This window comes from Phoxinus phoxinus (assembly GCF_949152265.1).
Source record: "Phoxinus phoxinus genome assembly, chromosome: 23".
In the NCBI taxonomy this organism is placed as follows: domain Eukaryota; kingdom Metazoa; phylum Chordata; class Actinopteri; order Cypriniformes; family Leuciscidae; genus Phoxinus; species Phoxinus phoxinus.
This window is the reverse complement of record NC_136898.1, coordinates 11,234,238-11,255,685: the sequence shown is the minus strand read 5'-3', so window position 1 is coordinate 11,255,685 and position 21,448 is coordinate 11,234,238. Positions and strand designations below refer to the sequence as shown.

At 36.9% G+C, this 21,448-nt stretch overlaps 4 protein-coding genes across 7 annotated transcripts; 1 reads left to right on the top strand and 3 right to left on the bottom strand.

The window, feature by feature from the left end:
- Positions 1 to 590: 590 nt before the first annotated feature.
- LOC306992123 (zona pellucida-like domain-containing protein 1) lies at positions 591 to 10,226 on the bottom strand. Of its 4 annotated transcripts, none has more exons than XM_079600620.1 (12): positions 10,169 to 10,226; positions 6,483 to 6,569; positions 6,293 to 6,396; positions 5,792 to 6,018; positions 4,957 to 5,141; positions 4,234 to 4,306; positions 4,033 to 4,130; positions 3,730 to 3,810; positions 2,558 to 2,729; positions 2,346 to 2,448; positions 1,559 to 1,582; positions 868 to 1,169 (listed from the first exon to the last, which is right to left on the bottom strand). In XM_079600620.1, exons 3-12 carry the CDS (start codon positions 6,384 to 6,386, stop codon positions 1,018 to 1,020), a joined length of 1,209 nt encoding a protein of 402 aa, XP_079456746.1. In that variant the 5' UTR covers positions 6,387 to 6,396; positions 6,483 to 6,569; positions 10,169 to 10,226; the 3' UTR covers positions 868 to 1,017. The 4 variants fall into 4 exon arrangements, with proteins under 4 accessions (XP_079456748.1, XP_079456749.1, XP_079456746.1 ...); XM_079600621.1 differs by lacking the exon at positions 10,169 to 10,226 and adding an exon at positions 9,503 to 9,628; XM_079600622.1 differs by lacking the exon at positions 1,559 to 1,582 and having other exon boundaries at positions 591 to 1,194.
- A 2,228-nt stretch (positions 10,227 to 12,454) lies between these two features.
- Positions 12,455 to 13,833, bottom strand: hist2h2l (histone 2, H2, like). The gene has a single exon (XM_079600357.1). It carries the CDS (start codon positions 13,713 to 13,715, stop codon positions 13,335 to 13,337), a length of 381 nt encoding a protein of 126 aa, XP_079456483.1. The 5' UTR covers positions 13,716 to 13,833; the 3' UTR covers positions 12,455 to 13,334.
- Positions 13,834 to 13,952: 119 nt separating this feature from the next.
- Positions 13,953 to 14,575, top strand: h2ax1 (H2A.X variant histone family member 1). Its single transcript, XM_079600356.1, has one exon. The coding sequence runs from the start codon at positions 14,045 to 14,047 to the stop codon at positions 14,429 to 14,431; it is 387 nt and encodes a 128-aa protein (XP_079456482.1). The 5' UTR covers positions 13,953 to 14,044; the 3' UTR covers positions 14,432 to 14,575.
- An 887-nt stretch (positions 14,576 to 15,462) lies between these two features.
- zpr1 (ZPR1 zinc finger) lies at positions 15,463 to 21,448 on the bottom strand. Its single transcript, XM_079600352.1, has 13 exons — positions 21,108 to 21,448; positions 20,842 to 21,003; positions 19,414 to 19,504; positions 19,120 to 19,190; positions 18,827 to 18,913; positions 18,617 to 18,739; positions 18,394 to 18,517; positions 17,515 to 17,585; positions 17,336 to 17,425; positions 17,145 to 17,255; positions 16,967 to 17,056; positions 16,698 to 16,763; positions 15,463 to 16,522 (listed from the first exon to the last, which is right to left on the bottom strand). Exons 1-13 carry the CDS (start codon positions 21,222 to 21,224, stop codon positions 16,397 to 16,399), a joined length of 1,329 nt encoding a protein of 442 aa, XP_079456478.1. The 5' UTR covers positions 21,225 to 21,448; the 3' UTR covers positions 15,463 to 16,396.

Genomic DNA, 21,448 nt, shown 5'->3' with positions numbered 1-21,448 from the left:
CATCAGAAAATGTTCATTTGTCATGCCCTCTGACTCGAGACACCTTTGCGTCCAGATATTGAGGAGATGTGAAGTTCCTGCTGAATTGTCTTGCTTAATTATCTCATCGTGTTCGTTTTTGCTAGTTTACCTTTTTCCGTGTAGTCCATTCCCAAAACAATCCGTTCGTACCTGTGAGCATCTATGCCAAACATCTCCTGTATTTATGGACTTGAGTAGGATTAGTCTGCTGCACTGACATCAAGGGAATTTCACTTGGTTGAAAGTGGAAATTGTTTTTGTTTTTTTTGCTTTCACGTCTTCGCTGGTTTTGTCATTCACATATTTTCATGTGCAAGTCTGTGTGGAGAGGGAAAATACGTGGAAAAGGGAGAAGATTGTTTCTAAAAATGTTAATAAAGTCTCTTTTTTTTTAAAGTTCTCTGCACATTGTGTAATATCTTCTCATTGTTTTGACATATTTAAATATATAAAGCATTATAATCCATTAAAGGGATAGTTCACCCAAAAATGACAATTCTGTCATTAATTTATCCTCAAGTTGTTCCAGACCTGTATGAATTTCTGATTGTAAATGTAGTTACATGAGTCAATGAAAGCCAGTGTTTACAACTGTAACTTAAAATTTATTAGTTTTGCTTTAATCAGACATAAAATTACAACGACATTAGCAAAATATATATTTTTTACAAGAAAGCCCTCACACAGAAAACCCCAAAATGCATATATAAATGAAATATAGTTAATATCTAAATGAACCTTGGCATGCACCAAAAAAAAAAAAAGAATTTGATGAATCTAAACCATTCAGGGGACTTTTACTGTAAGCCACAGATCTATTTATAATATTGGTTTGGTGAGATTTTCTTATTGTGACATCTACTCATCATCCCGTTCCTATCCTCTTGAACTACAGGTCAGTGCAGAAGCCATTTCTAGAGTGTCTATGCGAACCGCTTTAAATGTGGCAAGCGAACCCTGCCAGAGTACAGAAATGGGATCTCTGTTTGAGAGCTGTCAGTGAAAAAGGGTTGATTTGTCTGCTTTGAACTTGTCCCTGTGGATCTTGTAGACAAGCACAGCCAGCATGATGATGCACAGCGCTCCGAATACCCCCGCTGCCACAGAGATGCCCACCACTGCCTCCGCTGGCTTCTGATCCTGAGACGCTGCACAAACATTAGAACAACTGTTCTGAGCAAAAGCACACGGCTAACAGAAAGCTGAATTAAATCTCTAATTTAAATTTCGGTATCACTTTATATTGTCTTCTATGTATTTGTGTTCATGTTGTATTGCAAAATACTTGCGGCTGTTGTGGTGGGATACGGGTAAGGTTACGGACAGGTTTGGTGGTATGGTTAAGTTTAATGGTGGGTTAAGGTGTAAGGGAAGGATATTTGCAGATTTTTTTCATATATATAGTGTAAAGTACAAAAAAAAGTGCATTGTACCAAATTATTAATTTAAGTACATAATCTGAGTACAAAGTGGTTAAAGGCACTTAATATAAAGTGGGACCCATATTTCTTTTATAAATGTCAGAAAACATGCATACCTGCTGCAATGGGTACAAATGGTTCTAAAAGGATCATAAAAAAAAAGAACATTTCAATTAGTTCCAATGCATGGCATTATATGGTCATAATACATAAAATAAAATCCATACATATTTTCTCCAATTTATTCATGCATATTATTGCATTCATGTAGTTGAACCAACATTGAACTGACTTGAGCTGAATAATAATTTTATTGTCCTTTGTAGAGCTGCTTCTGGCTGAATTGAACTCATTTCTTAAAGGTAGGGTGAGCAATTCTCAGAGAGGCTAGCAACAGCGAGCTAGCTTTGAAAGTGTAAGATTCTCCTTGAAAGCGTAAGATGCTCCTTTCAGAGCATCTCCAAAACCATGCTTCCTTCAAAACGCGTACAGCAGGGAGCAAACAAAAGCCTCATGAGTGACGGCATTAAACTACCTTGTGTCTCAAGGCACATAACATTACTATAATAATGAACATAACTTCAAGATGGCATCTGAAAGTTGCGGCTGGTTGTCAGTTTGTGTGTAAATGTAATTTTTTTTGCTGTAGATCATTAAACGATTACACTGCCTTAGAAGTCTGTCTGAAATCAGTTCCGTGAAGTACCTTCGTGAGCAGATGCATAACAAAAAAAACTTCTTGAACAAATCGCCTACCCTGCCTTTAATTGATGAACTTCACACAGTTATTGAACTGAACTGAACCAACAATCCAATATACAAAAATTGTATAAAGCGCTATAAAAACAAAGTTGAAGACTTTTATATTGAAATGATTTCTCTCCAACATCTGATTGCTCTTACCATCCACTTTGGTGGTGATTGGTCCAGAGCTCACCGTAGCGACGTCACTCACTGAGGTTCCCTGAGCCGACTGGACTTCTCTCCTCCTCCTCCTTGTGCAATTCTGATGCATGTCATAAAATGCATCGAATACATTTCGGTTAGATGATGGCGTATGTGGCCCTCTTGTGAATGACATATTGAGTATTTTGGTGGTGCACGTTGTTTCATACCTGCCGTAAGGATCTACAGAAAGAGGTCTCGCAGAGCCTGGTGGTACAGTGCAGATAAAAGGTCGAAACTGTCCTGTTTCTGTGCTCTACAAAGCGAAAGGTCTCGAACGAGAAGCGCGCCACCTGTTGTTCTCCATTCACACCCATAATGGTTTGAAGATCACGGGTACATCTGAGAATAACCGAAACACTTAAAATCAGAATACTAGATTTTTATTGGTTGCATATTATTAATAATTTATTGATTCTCCCTAATATTTTTTTGAATATTTTTAAAATGCACAAATTCAAGTAATGTAATATTTTAATATAAAATGAACATACAATTTTTTAACATTACTTTTTTTTACATTCATATGCAATGTTGTTAGATTAGCACCAGTATATTAAGATTTATCGAAATATTTCGACTTTAATCTCAAAATATTACGACTTTATTCTCGTAATGTTTCGACTTTAATCTCGAAATATTTCGACTTTATTCTCAAAATATTACGACTTTATTCTCTTAATGTTTCGACTTTAATCTCAAAATATTTCGACTTTATTCTCGATCCAGAACCTGAAGAACCCTCTGAGATTTTAAATTAATAATTTAACATCACATTCAGTTTCTCATATCAGTTCGTGGTCACATGACATAAATATTATTTTAATTTGACTTTTCTTATGTATTATCTTTCCATCATGCCTGCAGTTCCCTGATGTAATGTAATGTATAATGTACATCATGTTGTTGATAAAGAATGTAATATCATTTATATATTTTTTATGTATTTTTTTTTAGATTACATTCAAATTAATGTGATGAACGAAAAAGGTCAAAAGTTATTTAACTTTTATCAAAAAGTAATCTACTCATATTAAATGTTTAATGTCATAGATTACAATTTTCATCATGTAATCAGTATTTGTAGCCTGGAAATCCAGACCTAAATCTGAAAGATTTCAAATTCAAATTGTGCTCTCGCGAGAACTCTGGATTTCCAGGGTACAGTATTTGTAAGTAATACACAAGACTTGATATAATTGAGCTGGAATCACATTTAGATGCAAATTTGTATCTGAATAATCCTAGCAGCCATCTTCGCTTAATTTAATTTAAAATTAGATTGTCAAACATTAGTTAAAAAAAATATAAATGAAATAAATATTTAAGCCTTCACACTCACCCGACGAACAGGTCAAATGATGTGCTGTTGCCTGGGTAAGGACTAGTGGTTGTATAGCATCGATCCAAAAGAACATTGAACCTTTATGGGGGCACATTTAAAAAAGTAATCTATCAACTTCAAAACTGAAGAATTATTATAATAATACTTTTTATATAATGGTTATAAGATTTTCATTCTGGATAACATCATGGCTATAATTTTTATTGGTGACTCCCTTCTCCCCTGTGCTCAATTTGTAACATATCATAGACCACCTTTAGATGGATAGCATAATTCATAATCTCAAACTGAGCAAAGTACCTCTCTGTGAGATTAGTGGCTCGAACTTCCGCAAAAACCCTGGTCTTCAGCATGAGACCCGTTGGAGGAATGAAGAGACGAGTTGTATATGTGTAGTCCTTTGAGTCAGTGCAGACAGACAGTTACCAACACATACAGTTGGCCAAATTGTCAATAAAATGCTAAATGCCATTGCAAATCTAAGCCGATGGAACATAATACCTCGAAAAGGGCCATGCTCAGAGTGCTGATGAAACTACCATTATTGTCCTTTATTGCCAGACTCACTCCAGATCTGCCCCAAAAACACAGAACAACAGCGGTTTGTGTAACTCATCCTGAAATGTGTTCAATCTAAATGATATAATAAGACATACAGTGGAGGCCAAAAGTCTGTGACCACTGAAAACTTTTATTTTGTTTGTTTTTTAATACATTTTTCATTACAAATTCATAAAATTAGACTTTTTTTGTGCAAGTTTGATGCCAAAGAGCATCCTATGCTTCAATGAGCATCTAACATCTGACCTTTGTACAGCATTCACATGGTCACAAAGTTGCTTATTTGAAAGTAGACCCAGTTTCACAGACAAGACTTAAGCCTAGTCCCACAGACTAAACTGCAAGTTTGAGCTGTTACTGAAAGCAACTTGCACTGACAATTCTTAAAATATGTCATTGCCATTGTTTTGTCTCAAGATGCACCAGTAACGTTTTTTTATAAGGCACGTTTAAAAATAGCTATAAATGTCCTAATTGATCTAAGGTCTAATCCTGGCTTAATCGAAACCCTGTCTGTGAAACCATGGCTTACATTTGTTCATTTTATGGCATCAAGTGTCTTTAATGTTTAAAACTTTTTCTTAAAACTTTGAACCTTAAATCCCAGGTTTTCAATGTGGCCTCAGGCCGTTGGACCCCACTGTACATGGTCATCCCACTCACACACTCATCTCCGTGTTGTTGATCAAGTACTGCAGTGGGTATCTACAGGAAAAGAGGTACTTCATCTCCTGCCGGTAGGTGATGGTTCCAGCATTAGGGTCCTGAGTGTTGACAACCCCAGAGATGTTCACAGCCTGCACACTAGAGAAGTCAGAGAACAGCCCGGATCCCACCTCCTGAGTGATCTGTTGAATCGGAACATGCAAAAAAAGACCTGAACATGAGAAAAACCCTTTGAATATCAATAACACATATATATTGTGAGGCCATTTTTAGATCAACAAAATGTTTACAAGACCACATAATAATAAAATGCAATTCAAAGTTCTTTATAGGTCAGTACTATTACTATTACTATACTTCTACTAATAGTAATACTTATAATACTAATAATAAGGGGGTGTAACAATAGCAAGGTGTAATATATATATATATTGTATGTTTATTTATATAAAGACTTATTTAGAAAAAATCTAAAATAATATTTTTATATTATTTTATATTAATATTATTTTTGTATTTTACTAAATGTTTATATATATAACATTACTTATATTACTTATATTATAAGTAAAACATTTAGTAAAACACTAAAATAATATTATATAAAATTATATATATATAAATATATAGAGAGAGAGAGAGAGAGTTTATAATATACACATATTATAATATACACATTGTATTTTTGTAGCTTTTTCTAAATGTTTTTATATTTTAACCTATCAAGAACTTTGAGTTGCATTGTATGAAATTGTGCTCCACAAATCAAAGGTATTACTATTGTTTATCATGGTAATTATTTGGATTATTTCTGCTGAAAAACATCTCATACCGTCAGCTTATTGGAGCATGCAGATATGAATGGTTCACCGATGTAGAACTGGAATTTCAGTACAGGTGGATTGACGGTCCAGTCAGCGGTTCCTTTGCACTCGGGCTTGGCAAAGTTACCATTAAGAGCCACCATGGATTCATTATATCCATAGAAGTACATAGGGCACAGCAAAATTTGCAACTCCATCTTGTTTGTGCCACACACAACTGTCATATCAGAGTTTTCTGTAAAATAAAAGGAAAGCAGTTATCACAGTATCCTCTCATGATGTTGGTATGAAAATCTATTAAGCTTCTTTATGCTGCGAGGACATTTAAAACCACACGAACCACAACTAAAAGAAGGACACCTCATTAAAATAATACTGCATGTTAAAGAAAATACTCCTCAAATTGCTGGGTGGTCTCGAGTTCCTATGTGGTTCCAAAGGAACTGAAAGGTGAGATAGTGAAGAGAGAATTAAGGATGAAGAGGAGAAGGATACATGCTTTGACTGACCTGGGTCTCTGAATGTGGGGTGGGAGACGCAAGGACTCTGAGCCTCCGACTGGAGAATCAGGACAAGCTGACACACTAGGAGGGCAGGCCACATGATGCTCTGGCTGCAGGGGAAATCCCACACATCACATTATCACCTTGACCTCGATTCACTCAAAAACAGATTTTAAAAGCAAAAATAGACACTTACTATCAGATCACGCTACAGGTTTTCTGTTCTGCGTGCAGGTCTCACCAACAAGCACTGAATGTTGCAATTCAAATCAATCTGATGTCACTGGCCACACGTTTTTTTATGAAAGAGAGAGCCAACAAAAACATGTGACTCCTAGATATATCCAGACAGACAAACAGAGAGAGAGAGAGAGAGAGAGAGATAGACAGACAGAGAGAGAGAGAGAGAGATAGACAGACAGACAGACAGACATACAGAGAGAGAGAGAGAGAGAGAGAGAGAGAGAGAGACAGACAGACAGACAGACAGACATACAGAGAGAGAGAGAGAGAGAGAGAGAGAGACAGACAGACAGACATACAGAGAGAGAGAGAGAGAGAGAGAGAGAGAGAGAGAGAGAGAGAGAGAGAGAAAGAGACAGAGAGACAGACAGACAGAGATATAGATAGACAGAGATAGATAGACAGAGATATAGATAGACAGACAGAGGGATAGACAGAAAGACAGACAGACAGACAGACAGACAGACAGACAGACAGACAGACAGACAGACGGATGATATAGATAGATAGATAGATAGATAGATAGATAGATACATTACTTGTTTGTGTTTTTCTTTAATAATTACTTTTACTAAATGATAATATGTTTATTTATATTTAAATTATATTATATTTTATATATTAAATATGTTATATGTATTATGTGTGCATTACTTTTTTAATATAATATAATGTTTAAGATGCAGTCCGTCGTTTTTCCTCTTTGTTGCCATCTCTGTTCGAAATCTGCAATTATTGCAGTTATTCGCGGAATTATTAACTGTGCGTGGGTAGTAAATCGGCATGAAACAGCGCGGAAGAACACAATGTATTGAGGAGAACCTGTTGCTTGCTTTGGATACTGTACTGTCATCATCAGCAATGTCAGAGTATACTTTTTGAAAGTGTATAACCAACATTAGAATTTTCATCGGTAAATGTCATCTGAACAGTAAGTAACATTCACTTTTGTTCTGACCAAATTCAGGGGGTGGGGGAAGCATTGCAGTAGTAGGCTATAGAGCTGGTAAGTCCCGCCCCCTCCGCTAACCCCGCTGGACCTCAAAGTTGAAAAACCGTCAATGCAAGTGAATGAGAGAAAATAATTATTTTCTGGTCCCGTTTGAATTGTGCCATGAATTTGAACATATGTTGACTGTGAATTTTTTATATAATCTTTCGTGTGAAAAATGCTACAATTTAGCGGGTAGAAGTTTGATACGGGTAGACTTTGTGTGAGAGCACTTTGTGGACTACAACTCGGCGCTGCTTTCGGCGCGTTTGAAACGTCAACACCACTAGCACACGGCTCTAGCTCACGGATCCCGCTAGACATGGCTGTGTCTTTGGTGCACTTCACCGCCTTCTTTCAGGGAGAGGACAAAATCGTTGAGGTTGGCGAAAACCACGGGTAAGTCAACTTTATGCGGTGACGTCACATAGGCGACATGTAGTCTTTCTCTTTATGTCTTTTCCACAACTGCTAGCCGACGAATCATACCATATACTGTCAAACTTGTAACATGAAAGATTATATAAAAAATTCACAGACAACATATGTTCACATTCATGGCACAATTCAAACGGGACCAGAAAATAATTATTTTCTCCCATTCACTTGCATTGACGGTTTTTCAACTTTGAGGTCCAGCGGGGTTTTACGGAGGGGGCGGGACTTACCAGCTCTATAGGGATGTTCGCCGTGACGTCACGACGCGCTCTGGTTGGCAGAAGAAAAGTAATGACCGCTTAAAGCGCAGCGCAAACACAGAAGAAAAATGGTTGTATCGTGCTTTGTGATCGGCTGTGTTAACAGGTTCGATAAGAGTAATAACCCCAAGAGCTTCTACCGCGTACCTAAACAGCCTGAATCAAGAAAGAAAGCTTTGAATTTCTGCAATTAGGCGTCTATACCCAGCGGAAAACAATGGGAGCCAGCGGACCACGATCGCGTCTGCTACCTAAATTTTGCGTTAAAAATTAAAACTAATTTTGTAAATAAATGTTACTAGTAGGTTCTATCGCATTGATGGGTTAATTAATGAATGAATAACTGTACAAAATACCGCGGAAGACGTGTCAAAGTGTTTGTTTACATAGCCTAACTTTTTGTGCATGCTGACTGAGCAATGGAAGTATAATAACACTGACATACCCTTATAAATTAAGGGCAAATTATTGTATTTTCATTCATACATTTTACTTATATGTTAACCAATGTTATATATCAGAGGTAAGATAATTTTGGTTCAAAATATAGCCCATGGATAAATTACACCTGTATTTTTACTCTAGTTGTAACATATTTACCAGTTATCCTTAGTTACAACAAGTAATATTCGTAATTATTACTTAATTTATAGGCATCTAAAGATTTGTACGCCTTCATCGACTCTCTGGTAAACATAGATGGCGTGTCGATGAGAGACAGATAGATGTCGCCGAATGTCAAATCTGGCCATTTGTCCGGGCTTATGCTCCAATTCTCACTCAGGTGATATTGATCAGGCAGAGAACATGAACCCTGGTTATATAAAAGCTTAACCTTATATCTCTTTTTTGGTTCTTCGGACAAATAATTAGCATATGCTGACAAAACACAGGTAGACTGCTGCGAGTCTGCGACATGTTTTGGTTCTTTCTGCCAACCAGTTCGCGGCCACGCCCATATCGTGACGTCACATTTGACTCCGGCGAACATCCCTATATCATGCTGATTAAATCTAACGATTGCTTATATCACGTCAAAACGTGAAAAATATATTTTGTTCTCAAATTATTAATGGTAAGTACATCATTATTGCGTGACTACATTTAATGTGTATTAGGGCTACCTGTAGTTCAGTTTTAATTTCTGTGCAGTATAAATTCTAATTGTCATACCAACAAATTAATGTTCCGTATAACTGTTTCTCTTTTAAATAAAAAACACACACGTATGTGTAATCAAATGCTTATTTAAAACTGTAATATAATACAATTTTATTCACATACATTTTGAACCCCTTCAAAACACGGAGTTCACGCCACCTTTCAAAAGCCCTGCCGATGTTTATCCTTGTTTTAACATGGGCTCGGTTGCAGTCTCTTTTTTTCTGTAGCCACTCTGAAGTCCGAAGTCTTTAGGGTTTTACAACTGGTGAATCTCCAGTTGTCCCTGGTGATTGTCGCTTTAAACTTTCGCGATCCGCCATACCAAGTTCTAAGCTAAATCTCCACCATCATCCACGCACGCTATATAGCCGACTAGTCGGGACTCATTCTCTATGTGTACAGAAGTGACGTAATGACGCAAAGACATGCTCGAAATTCCCGCGGAAATCCATCAGTAGCCTACCACTGGAATTAAAATCATTATTACAAGCTTACCGTTTTGAATCGAGGTAAGGCAAGCAGATAGTTTTGAACACTGGCTGGTTAAGTTTTTTTTCAAAAATGTCTTTTTTGATATTTTTAAACACAAAAAAGTGCCGGACTGCAGCTTTAACATTATATTCAAAAGTAATGCACAAATAATACATACAAATAAAAGTTGTTTTATTGTGTATTAAAAGTAAAGAAAAACACAAATAAGTAAAACTATTACATCATAACAAATACAAGCAGTAATGCATTTATGTAAAAGACTAATACAAATAAATGATAAAGATCGCATTCTACCTTGTTCACCTTCTCTCTTTCGTTGTCTCTTTTCTCTGTGTTTATGACGATATATGGCTAGGGCTATTTATACTGGCCCGTTTCTATCTGTAGGTGTGAGGGAGGGCACCAGAAACAAAAAGCTGGGGTTATGAGAACTTCGGGACACCAGAGGAGGAACACGAGGAGCTCTAAGAAGACCAGTATAAATTCAGTATCAAGTGACATGTCTGGAATAGGAGCATCTCGCTGTTCGTGTCGCACTAACTTGGCTTTAATTCTATAATGCATTTTATCAGGCTGCACTTAACTGTGCTATTATTATGATGCATTATGCAACAAATATATCCACTTGAAGATGAAAGGTGGTCAAGTTTACAAAACAGGACCTAATGAAACGTGGTCCATTACACATTATTGACATTTTTTTTTTACTAATATACCATTAGTTGATTTTTGAATGATCATATCTCCTCGTTTGTTGATAGCAATGTTTTTTTCATTTACATTTTTATAAAAAAATTATATGAAAATTACATAAATTATTTAATATGAAAAATAAGGTAACAGTATAATTGGAGGATATACAGATTAATACTCACAAAAGTACGATCCAATCCAATCCAAAAGTTCAGCAAATTATAGGCCTATATATTTTTTTATTGAATGTAACGAAGAGCATCATAATACCTTTCTTAAACCAACAATAACAACGGTGTTAGTTGTCCAATCTATTCATTTTATTTTTCATAAAATACGCACACAATATCCTTTTTTTTATGTAGGTGGTTTCAGATGCGTCTTCGTGAGAAAAGGTTTCCTCTCCTCATCCTTTTTTAGAAATAGATATCCCACCCTTTCAAACAAAGCCTGCCATCGTCAATGTGTGATTTCAACAAAGACAGCCCCTCTTAAAACTACATGAGAAAGGAACAATGCATTACATGATCTTCTACGACACTGTCCGTCTGGCTATCTGGTTCCTCGGTCACATGGTTTCGTTTTTAATCTTCATGGACCAGACAATTTATGGACCCAAATACCATAATATATCAGCTTTATATCTGCAGAACCAGAACCGTTAAAATGGACAATGCTCATTTATTTTTTTATGGTAAACTGACTAATAATCGGATTCACTGGTTTTCCTTTGCAAAATAATATCACAGTAAAAACCATAGGTAATTCCATAGGTAATTATATTCCTCAAATACTTATTTGGTTACTTGCTGTGCGCCACACGCATTTATTCAAGGCCAAATGTCAAAACATGATCATGTGGATTATTCTCAGCATTCTCTCTTTGCCTGCAGGGGAGTCATGATCAATCATCTCCCTCCATTATATGTCCCAGTAACACAAGCTGGATGAAATCACAGTGGACAAATCGTACAATACAGTGTACAAATATCCTGATTCCACTGTTAACGCGAGATCACCTCATTAAGGCATCTTTACACGAGGCTCTGTGCTACCACCAACTTGTTTGTAAAGATGCAATACTGCATAATTACATTAGGTTATTTCATTTGTTTTATGATTATGTAATAATTTAATATGATAATAGGCTATCCTTGACTCATTTCTTTTTATTTATCTACAAATAAAACAAAACACCTGCATGCACGAGCTAAAATGATTGGTGTGTGTGCCATTTGACCACTTAAACACATGGGAGTCAATATAAACTCTCTATCAAGGTAATATTTAATTTTATATTAAAGGGTTAGTTCACCCAAAAATTAAGTTATTAATTGAACCCTCGTGTATAGGTTCCAAACCCATAAAACCTTAGTTCATCTTCGGGAAAACAAATTAAGATATTTTTGATGAAATCTGAGAGCTTTCTGACTGCAGAACTGCAGTTCACACTAAAGTTTGTTTAAGCTGTGGGTTGTTGTTTTATTATTTTTGTGCAAGTTGCCAGGTTTTATGTTTCGCCTCAAAATTATCAATGTTTTATCCATTCATAACCAAGAGAATTACTAACTTTTTTTTTACTCTTCTACATGAATCAAGGTGATTTTGGCCTTTTCAGTGTCCCACATTAGGAAGCTGCAGATTGTCTCAGACCACTTGCACTAAGAGCACTAATATCTGTCTACCATTTCGTTTATGAATGTTATCTGCATTTTCTCGCATTTGATTTGATTAGGAGACATCCTGTAAAAAAAAAAAATGGTATTGGGTGTGGAAGATGACTACAAAATGCAAAAAACGTCCCACAGATGTTAGGGCAATTCACCTTATCTTACATCAAATTGGGAGGGCAGACCACAAATACTCATTATTGTCCTTTTTCATACTTCATTTTTATTTATATAATCATTGTAATTTCATAATTATATACTCAAACATTCATATGCATATGAATTACCTGATTTCTTAAAGCAATTTGCGTAAATAGTGTTTTGGTCCCTCAGTTATATAACAGTCGATTATTTAAATAAAATAAACCTTGAAACGTGTGATGAGTAAATCTACAATTAAGTAATAATAAAGTAATAAATAATGACAGTGCTTGTTTTCTTCATGTACCCTCCAACACTCAGGCAGCAGCCTTACTGTTGCTATGGTTACGACTTCTGTTCGCTAGAGTAGCGTAAACTTTGGCAGATTCTGCCTACGTTGTTTAAAAATGCTGTATTTACAGCGCAAACGGACTTTTTGTACTGTTTTACGCGCCTTGCTAATGCTTTCATGTCCTCCATATAGTAATAAGCTATATTGGCAGGAACACTCGCAAATCGGGTTGTTGTTACCATTAACCAATATATTTATTTGTGGTAAATGGTAATTATGAAGAAACATTCAGGCATAAGACATTTTTTTCCCAGTATGAATACAGAAGCCTACAGCAAATTTTTATACAAGAAATCAATAAAAACCAAAGCCACAGTGTTTCCCTCTTGTAACTTGAGTTTACACACGAGTTAACAAATGACGACCATATGCCATAACAGTAACGTTACAAGTGTTCACGTGCAAATACGATCAAACATGAACAATCTCAGGTGAATGTTGGTGTTATACAGATGGAAAGCACTGTGTGTGTGTGCTCTTCCATTGCTGCGTTTCGCTCCAGATGTACCAGAGGTCCCTCATGCGGACATCAAACAACAACAGTGGATGGTTTTTGTCATCCATCCTTAAGGATAAGAGTCCAGTCCATCTTGTTGGTTCACTTTCACTTGGAGCTGGTGTATTTGGTCACGGCCTTAGTGCCCTCGGACACGGCGTGTTTGGCCAGCTCTCCCGGCAGGAGCAGGCGCACGGCCGTCTGGATCTCCCGGGATGTGATAGTGGAGCGCTTGTTGTAATGCGCCAGGCGCGAGGCTTCTCCGGCGATGCGCTCGAAGATGTCGTTTACAAACGAGTTCATTATGCCCATAGCTTTTGAGGAGATGCCGGTGTCCGGGTGGACTTGTTTCAGTACTTTATACACGTAAATGGCATAACTCTCTTTCCTGGTCTTGCGCCTTTTCTTATCCCCCTTCTTCTGGGTCTTGGTGACAGCTTTTTTAGACCCCTTTTTGGGAGCGGGGGCTGACTTCGCAGGTTCAGGCATTGTATCGGTTTTTCACAAAAGCTCAACTGTCACAGAATCGTTATGGTATAAGAACGAACGAACTGCGCACATTACCGCCCCTTATTTATAGAGTCGGCATGCAAATAAGAGTGAGCACAGTCTCGGTTTCGATAGGACGACTTCCTAACGTCATGGACCAAGTTTTGAGTGGCGATTGGCTGTTTGCTGTAGAGTGAATCCATCCAATCAGAGCACACATCCGGGTATATATACCAATCCCTGCTTACATCATAAGCGAAAGCGCATTTGACTACCAACGCTAAACAGGACGATACAAGCCAAACAGGCGGTTCTTTTGTTGTCAAAACATGTCTGGAAGAGGTAAAACCGGTGGGAAGGCCCGCGCAAAGGCCAAGTCCCGTTCATCCAGAGCTGGACTTCAGTTTCCAGTCGGACGTGTACACAGATTATTACGCAAGGGAAATTACGCTGAGCGCGTAGGCGCAGGAGCCCCCGTGTATTTGGCCGCTGTCCTGGAATACCTAACGGCTGAGATCCTCGAGCTGGCCGGAAACGCAGCCCGAGACAACAAGAAAACGAGAATCATCCCCCGTCACCTGCAACTGGCTGTCCGCAACGACGAAGAGCTCAACAAGCTTTTAGGCGGCGTTACCATTGCGCAGGGCGGAGTGCTTCCAAACATCCAGGCAGTGCTACTGCCCAAGAAAACCGAGAAGCCTGCCAAGAGCAAGTAACAGGCCTTTATGATCACGGACAATGACACAAACGCAGCTCCGCTGGTTTGAGTCCAAGCTAACTTATGTTATGTTCCCTTCTTCGCGTTATATTGTGTTTTGTTTCAATGAAGACGACAGCTCCATCTTGTAAACTTTGATTTATTCTTTTTTTAATGTTGATGATTGCTCTTGGACAGACGCACTCCCTCACACAAGAGATCTACACCACCACTGGCTATTAATGGCCATGGGACATTTAACCTGCCATCACGGTGGTCTAAAGAACCTCCATTTGTGGGGTGAACAAACATCAATAGTTTATTGTATATGGACCAATGTTGGTTACGTTTTATTTGTCACCGCTTTAAATTACATGCAAGTCATGTTCTTTATCTGCTGTTCAGTGGTTATGCTGTTTCAATAAATGTAAAGTGCCAGTGGAAGGCACAAAGAAGCCGTGATTCATTGTTTTTCTCGAAGCCGCATTGTGCTGCAGAGTCTAAAATAGAAGCTCTAATTAGAACTGTATCAAGTATGCTAAAGCATAAAGAGAGCACTTGATTTTTTTTTTACATTAAGTGATAGCATTATTATGTAAATATGTGAGCTGAAGATTTAAAAAAAGAAACATTGGCATAATGTTTCCTCATGGGCATCACCATGTTGACATCACATGACCATGACATGTCACACAGCGAGTTATTGACAATAATAATTTACTTGTCACCAACTGCTTACTGTACTTTACAGATAAACCTTAAAAACACTAAAGTATCTAAGCAACAAATATATTTACTGTTATATTATAACATTAATTTATTGTGCGGAAATAAAAACAATCTGACTACCACAAATAAAACCCTCATATTATCCATTAATTATTCATACCATTAGATGTATGCTAATTTACACATTTTGGGCAGTTTCTGAGAATGGTGGTGAAAGTTCCAAAAACAATACATACCCCCCAGTTTCACAGACCGTAAGCCTAGTCCCAGACTAAAATACATGTTTGATTGTTTTTAACTGAAAGCAGTTTACACTGACATATCTTTTTTTCTAAGACACATTTATAAAAACTACTCAAATGTCCTAATTGAACTAAGGCTTAATCCTGGCTTAATCTAAAACCTGTCTGTGAAACCGGGCCATAATGTTTCTTAACTTGTGGACAGTGATGTAATGGCTTTTTGGGGGGCTATACACCCCAAAGACTCAATAAATGGTGCCATACCAGTAGTAACAATTCGAAGGATTAATAATTGACTAATTAGAGAAGTGCAAATATCAATAAAAACAACTAATTATCAGTTTATCTCAACAAACACCACAAGTATATAAAAACAATAAACATACTAAAGAGCTCCTCTTCAGCAGTGTAAATGCATGTTCCAATACAGTCATAAAATCTATTAGCTAAAGCATTGTGCTGGGTTTGATGTCATGCGGAAGCCATTAATTTGATTTCTTACTGAACTTTGCAAAGTTAAGCATAAATAGATCAACACCGTATTATTACATGTTTGAAACTCTTTTATTGTACAAACATAACCCTTGTTATGTTAAAGCCTTTATGAGTGAGTCAGCCCCATTTAATGGAAAAGAAAATGCGCCCACAGAATTCAAATCTGTAGTGTGCTTAAGACTACTTTATTAAGTGTCTAGTTGTATTTACTTCGAAAACTTTGTAACAGTTTTGTTGTGACATTGTTAATTAACACAAGTGCTTCATAGCCGAGATGACCATAACTTAAAAATTATTTTACAGGCAGCAAGGAAATTAAGAACCTTGCATTTATTCAAGCCAAAAAAGAAAAAGAAAAAAAGAGTCCCCTCTCAAATCATAATGACGCTTTTAAAGACAACATGGTTTTCAGAAGTGGCAATTACATGAAATATTACAATAAATGTAAAAGTGAATTAAATAATGTTATATAATGAATTTGGAATATAACAACATATAATCTCAATTTTTCTCTGACTTTAAGCCGATTTCTCTGCGTACCCTTCGGTTTTCATGTCATTGAGCCCCAAGTCTTCGTTCTGCTCAAAGGTCCTGGTGTACTTTTCAATCTTCATTTCTGGATCTGGATCTGGGGCATAAACATTCTGCAAAAAGGAGTCGGGTGATTAGCCTTCGCATAAAAAGAACAAGATATATACATCCAAATGTTAAAAATCACACAATTGAAGACATTAAATCTGAAGCTTAACCATAAGATATAATTTATCCTTTAAATAAAACTGTTTTATTTACAAAAAAAAAAAGTTTAACTGGCCTCACCTGAATATAACTATTGCCTGTCGGATCGTCCAGGATAATATGCACATCCATTTCCCCCGCCATTATCTAAGAAACATTTTGTAAGCAACATTAATTTCTTGACAATTTCACACATAAAAGCAAAAATATTTTGATAAAAAACGTTCTCTATATATTTAATTTTTTTTATAAGTCTATTTTATTTCTTTAAAAAACACCATATTGAGAATATTGTCATTGCATTTAACAGTGAAGAACATTAACAGAAATGCTAGTAATATCATTCAAACCTTGTCAATCTTTCGCCCAAAAAGCTCCAGCTTCCCTGCTCTATCTGCTGTAAAGCTGTCTCCACACATGAAGGGGTTTTTTGAAACAATCTAAAATAAGCATAAAAGCATAACATTAGCATAAAATAGGCTGTTTGTTGATAACAACCAAAGCCGTTAGCTGGGCTTTGATTCCTACCAGATCTTTGATGTCCTTGAGGAGTCCTTCCAGCGTAGTGAACTTCCCTCCGACAGCCGCCATCCCCAACTCAAACTCCAGCTCGGGAATCAACACGCTACACGTCTCGGACTGTTACACACATACATTACACATGAATGATAAAAAAAGGTCAAGTATGCTCACATAGTGTCACATGGAGCCAAACCCACCTTCAGCAGGTCCCTGGACATATCGGAAGGGTCGGTTAAGTGGAGAGTTATTCTGGTTCCCAGCTCTTCTGTGGCTCCTCCTGATTTCACCTATTTAATGATGTCAACGATAAATTTTAGAGCATAGTACAACAGCAGCAAAAAAAACACAAACATATAGCATGGTTTATTATTCTCACCTCGTTGGTGCGATGTCCACAGCTGTCGCAATTAGTGGCCATTATAATGACCTCTTTAAAGTGTGGAATTTCTGCAATTGGGTTAAAGGGACCAATAAACTGCTTTCTTTAAATTATGACTCGCATCTCCATGCCCCATTTTATGCAGTGCCATTTTCACAAAAGAATAGTACACTAAAATGCAAGCGAAACTTAGCTCTGCTAATTTTAGCCACAACTTGAAATGAAAATCTCCAAGGCCTCCCATGGTATTAGGAGTGGGCAATACCTAAAATTTTGACCATATTCGTTTTTTTGCCCTGCCTGTTTACATTCACGTTAATCATGCCTGGTATGTAATATCTGTGTTTACATTAATCCCTGGCCAAAATGAGAGAGAGAGAGAGAATGTATAATGTAACTTAGTATTGAAGCAGTTTTATTTATACTTTTCACGAGGTTGAAAACCACTTTCTATTCTGTTAATGTTTCTTTGTGTGCAATTTTGTTTCCACCTCAATAAAAAAGCTGCGAGTTTTAGTGCGAGCGCATACAGGGACATCTGCTTCATAATATGACATCTATTAGTAATAAGACTAGTATTAGTTTTTGTGATATTGAAAATGGTGACAAGAATTATGAAATTACAATGGTATCAAATTTATATCATAAACTTATTTAAAGCAAAATTAACTATATCGTGATGATATATATCATTGTGAAATAAAATGTCTCATATCAAGAATCGTGATATAAGATTTTGGGAATATCGCCAACCCCCACTTGGTGTACCATCATTTGTTGAACAACCATTTTGTATGCTTTAAAATAAATGAGTAAAGCAGGATATTCCATTTTTTTGAAAATGCATGTTGTTTGCTAGCGTACTTTAAAGGATACGGACAAGCTTCATGTTTGTATTGGCTGGGGCGTTGCATTCTGGGCAGTTAGTGTTGAACACTAATACCTCATTTCTCATTGCATCTATATCATCGCCTGTCTTTTCGTCTTGTTTTTCCTCTACCTGAAAAAGAGATGGTGGAAGTTGAAGAAACTGTAATCGTACAGTTCTGCACTCCTAGCTCAAGTCAACAGCAGAACAGATTCTGTAGCCGTTTCTCACCTCTATTCCTAGCGCAGCGTTGTGTTCAGCTGTCCTGTTGTAATACGTGACAGAGAGAGCCGTGTCTTTCTGAGGCACAAACGGGTTCTCAATAAAACTATTCCCAGATGGGTCATCAATAATCTGCAGACAGATATAATATAATAATACTGTTTAACACTTTGTCAGTCGCATGGAATCTTTCTGAAGTTTACCATTAGCAAAACTTACTAACGTGAATTCCTCTTCCGCTTCTTTAAGTTTTTTCAGCCTCTGGATGAATTCATCTATTTTTTCAGCAACAGCTGGATCTGTTCCCTGCAATGTGGAGAGGAACATAAACAGAACTCTTAATAAATACAAACATATAGGAACAAAAACAGAACAACTAATAATTATATTTAGACAATTATTCTCAATATAAAATAGAACACTTTGCATAAATAGTTCACACCTGATGAAACATACAGATGATGAATGAACAAGGCTATTAAAAAAAGGTGAAGCACAGATAAAACACCCACCTTTCTAATAGGTTGCTCTTGCTCTAAACCCGCCACTGCTCTCTCCAGAAGGCCCTCAATTGTTGACAAGGCTAACCCATTAGGAAGAAGACAAAACTTTATTAATGATGAACTTACAAACAGTATTTATTATAATTAGCAAAATATCATTCTGCAGATGAAGTCTACTACACCATAAAACAAAATTGACGTCGAGTTACAGGCTGTAATTGCATTATGATCCAGCAGAACATCAACTTTTCAATAAGAAACTTGTACTTTAGTTAGAGGTCAAAATGAAAATACATAACTTACAGCCCTTCTGTGTGAAAGGAGGAATTTCAAAATCAAGTTGTGGAATTCTGGTGGATGCGCTGTCCGACTTGACAACCTCTCGATTCATGTCCTGCACAAAATAAAAAATTACTTGCTGATTCCTGAGAGAAACTTCAAATGGGACTACCGGTACATGTGATGTGTGGATCAGCTCTCACGGAATCCGCTGTTAAAAACAAATCATCCAGCCACCCCTATTATTTTCTCAGATTTAGATAACCATACCCGAACGTCCAATTACAGTTATTCAACTTCTCAGTGTTAAGTGCGATGATATAGTAACATTACACTGAAGTAGTAGGGGGTTTGGCACGTGAGCAAAAGCGCAAACTGCTGCAATTGACACTTAAAGGGATAGTTCAAATTATCACATAATTTACTCACCCTCAAGCCACCATAGGTGTATATGACTTTCTTCTTTCAGCCGAAAAATCGGTTATATAAAAAAATATCCGGGCTCTTACAAGCTTTATAATGGGAGTGAATAGTAACTAAGCGTATTCATCCATCCAAAAAGTAAAGAAGGAGTAAAGTCCTTCTGAAGCAAAGCGAAGCGTTTTTTTTAATAAAAATAAAAATATTTAAAACTTTATAAACTATAATCACTGGCTTCTGGTCACGGCCGTAGAGGAGTCGAGTTCTGGCTGAAGAGTGAACAGATGCGCTTTTTTGGGCTTCAAAATCTCAATTACTATTCACTCCCATTTTAAATCTTGGAAGAGTGTCAGGATATTTCTTAATATAACTCTGCGTTTGAAAGAAGAAAGGATAGCTGGAGGGTGAGTAAATTATAGGATTGTTTAAATTTTGGGGTGAACTAACCCTTTAAAATAAATGTTCAGCATTACATCCTTAAGATGAACACACAATTGTCTTCATTAAAAATAGAGAGACCAAGTTAAATGACCAGTGCTTATGCTGCTCGCTCTCCCTCTTTGATGTAGAAATTGATAAATAAAATAAAGCATATTCTGTTGCTTTCGTTGACGTGAGCTGCATGAAATTGACCAAAAGAAAACAAATTTTATGGAAAATTGCTCCCATCATTACGTTGAAAAACACTCTAATCAGAATAATTTATCTTGTGTATATTTTAAGTTAAAGCTGTCAACTTATTAAGCAATATCACATGTGGTTTTTTCCCCTTCGTGACCACTAGGAGAGCTATGTTTTCTTTGATTGGTTCATACGTTGTTGAAAGTGGACTAAACGAGTGACGCACTTTTGTTCCGTTTTATGAGGGGTCAGTGTCTTTCTTAAAGTAACAACACATTATTTATCTCTCTATTTTGGGAATGTAATTTTTATTACTTGACCCTCCCGACACCTAAAAGAGCTAATGGTCAAAGAAGTTAACAGTCCATACCAACAGTTTATTATTTTATACATGATATAAACAAGACGTACCTGTTTGGTCTTTACTTGTAAGGTGTACAGGACACCCTGCTCCTGTATGCGGCCCGCAGACTGGATTTCTGTGTTGGTCCAGTTACAGTGTGGACATGTAAAGGAGCTGATGATGATTTCTTTGAAGAAAGGGATCTTAGTAAACAGAAGACGTGTGCTTCCCTGGACAGGTCATAAAATTGACATTAAATAAATGCATTAATTTGTAAAAAGGTAATACTTGATATATGTATTATCCAATAGTAATAATAAAGCTGCATATGTACATTTTTATAACAGTTCATGCACAAACTCTCAATCACTGTAGGTTGATGATCTTCATCATCTGCATTAATGTCCTTAAAAACGCCGCCGCGGACGCGCTCCTCCTCAATAACTGACATATTGTCAGGTACTGTGGGTTAAAAGTATTTAAACTGTCTGGTAGATGTGGTTATTATGAATGGTGTTCTCGTTCTGCTAGAAGTTTCCAGCAGCCTTCGCAGTTCGCACGTTTTTGGTAATATCCTCATGTGCGTTGAATCACCACCGGGTCAGACTCAGCTCAAGTTAACAAGGCGTGTCAAAATAAAAGTCTCGACTACATATTTAGTGCATTCATGTCGTT

What these genes read in the sequence shown, in the direction of transcription:
- zpr1 (XM_079600352.1), bottom strand. Translation starts at nt 21,224, where the DNA reads ATGTCAGTTATTGAGGAGGAGCGCGTCCGCGGCGGCGTTTTTAAGGAC. An exon ending in GCATGAACTGTTATAAAAAT is followed by an intron (nt 21,004 to 21,107) that starts GTACATATGCAG and finishes TGACCTGTCCAG; the next exon opens with GGAAGCACACGTCTTCTGTT. An exon ending in TCCTTTCACACAGAAGGGCT is followed by an intron (nt 19,191 to 19,413) that starts GTAAGTTATGTA and finishes CTAATGGGTTAG; the next exon opens with CCTTGTCAACAATTGAGGGC.
- LOC306992123 (XM_079600620.1), bottom strand. Translation starts at nt 6,386, where the DNA reads ATGTGGCCTGCCCTCCTAGTGTGTCAGCTTGTCCTGATTCTCCAGTCG. An exon ending in CCCCACATTCAGAGACCCAG is followed by an intron (nt 6,019 to 6,292) that starts GTCAGTCAAAGC and finishes TTTATTTTACAG; the next exon opens with AAAACTCTGATATGACAGTT. An exon ending in ATTTGTACCCATTGCAGCAG is followed by an intron (nt 1,170 to 1,558) that starts GTATGCATGTTT and finishes ATGTTTGTGCAG; the next exon opens with CGTCTCAGGATCAGAAGCCA.
- h2ax1 (XM_079600356.1), top strand. Translation starts at nt 14,045, where the DNA reads ATGTCTGGAAGAGGTAAAACCGGTGGGAAGGCCCGCGCAAAGGCCAAG.
- hist2h2l (XM_079600357.1), bottom strand. Translation starts at nt 13,715, where the DNA reads ATGCCTGAACCTGCGAAGTCAGCCCCCGCTCCCAAAAAGGGGTCTAAA.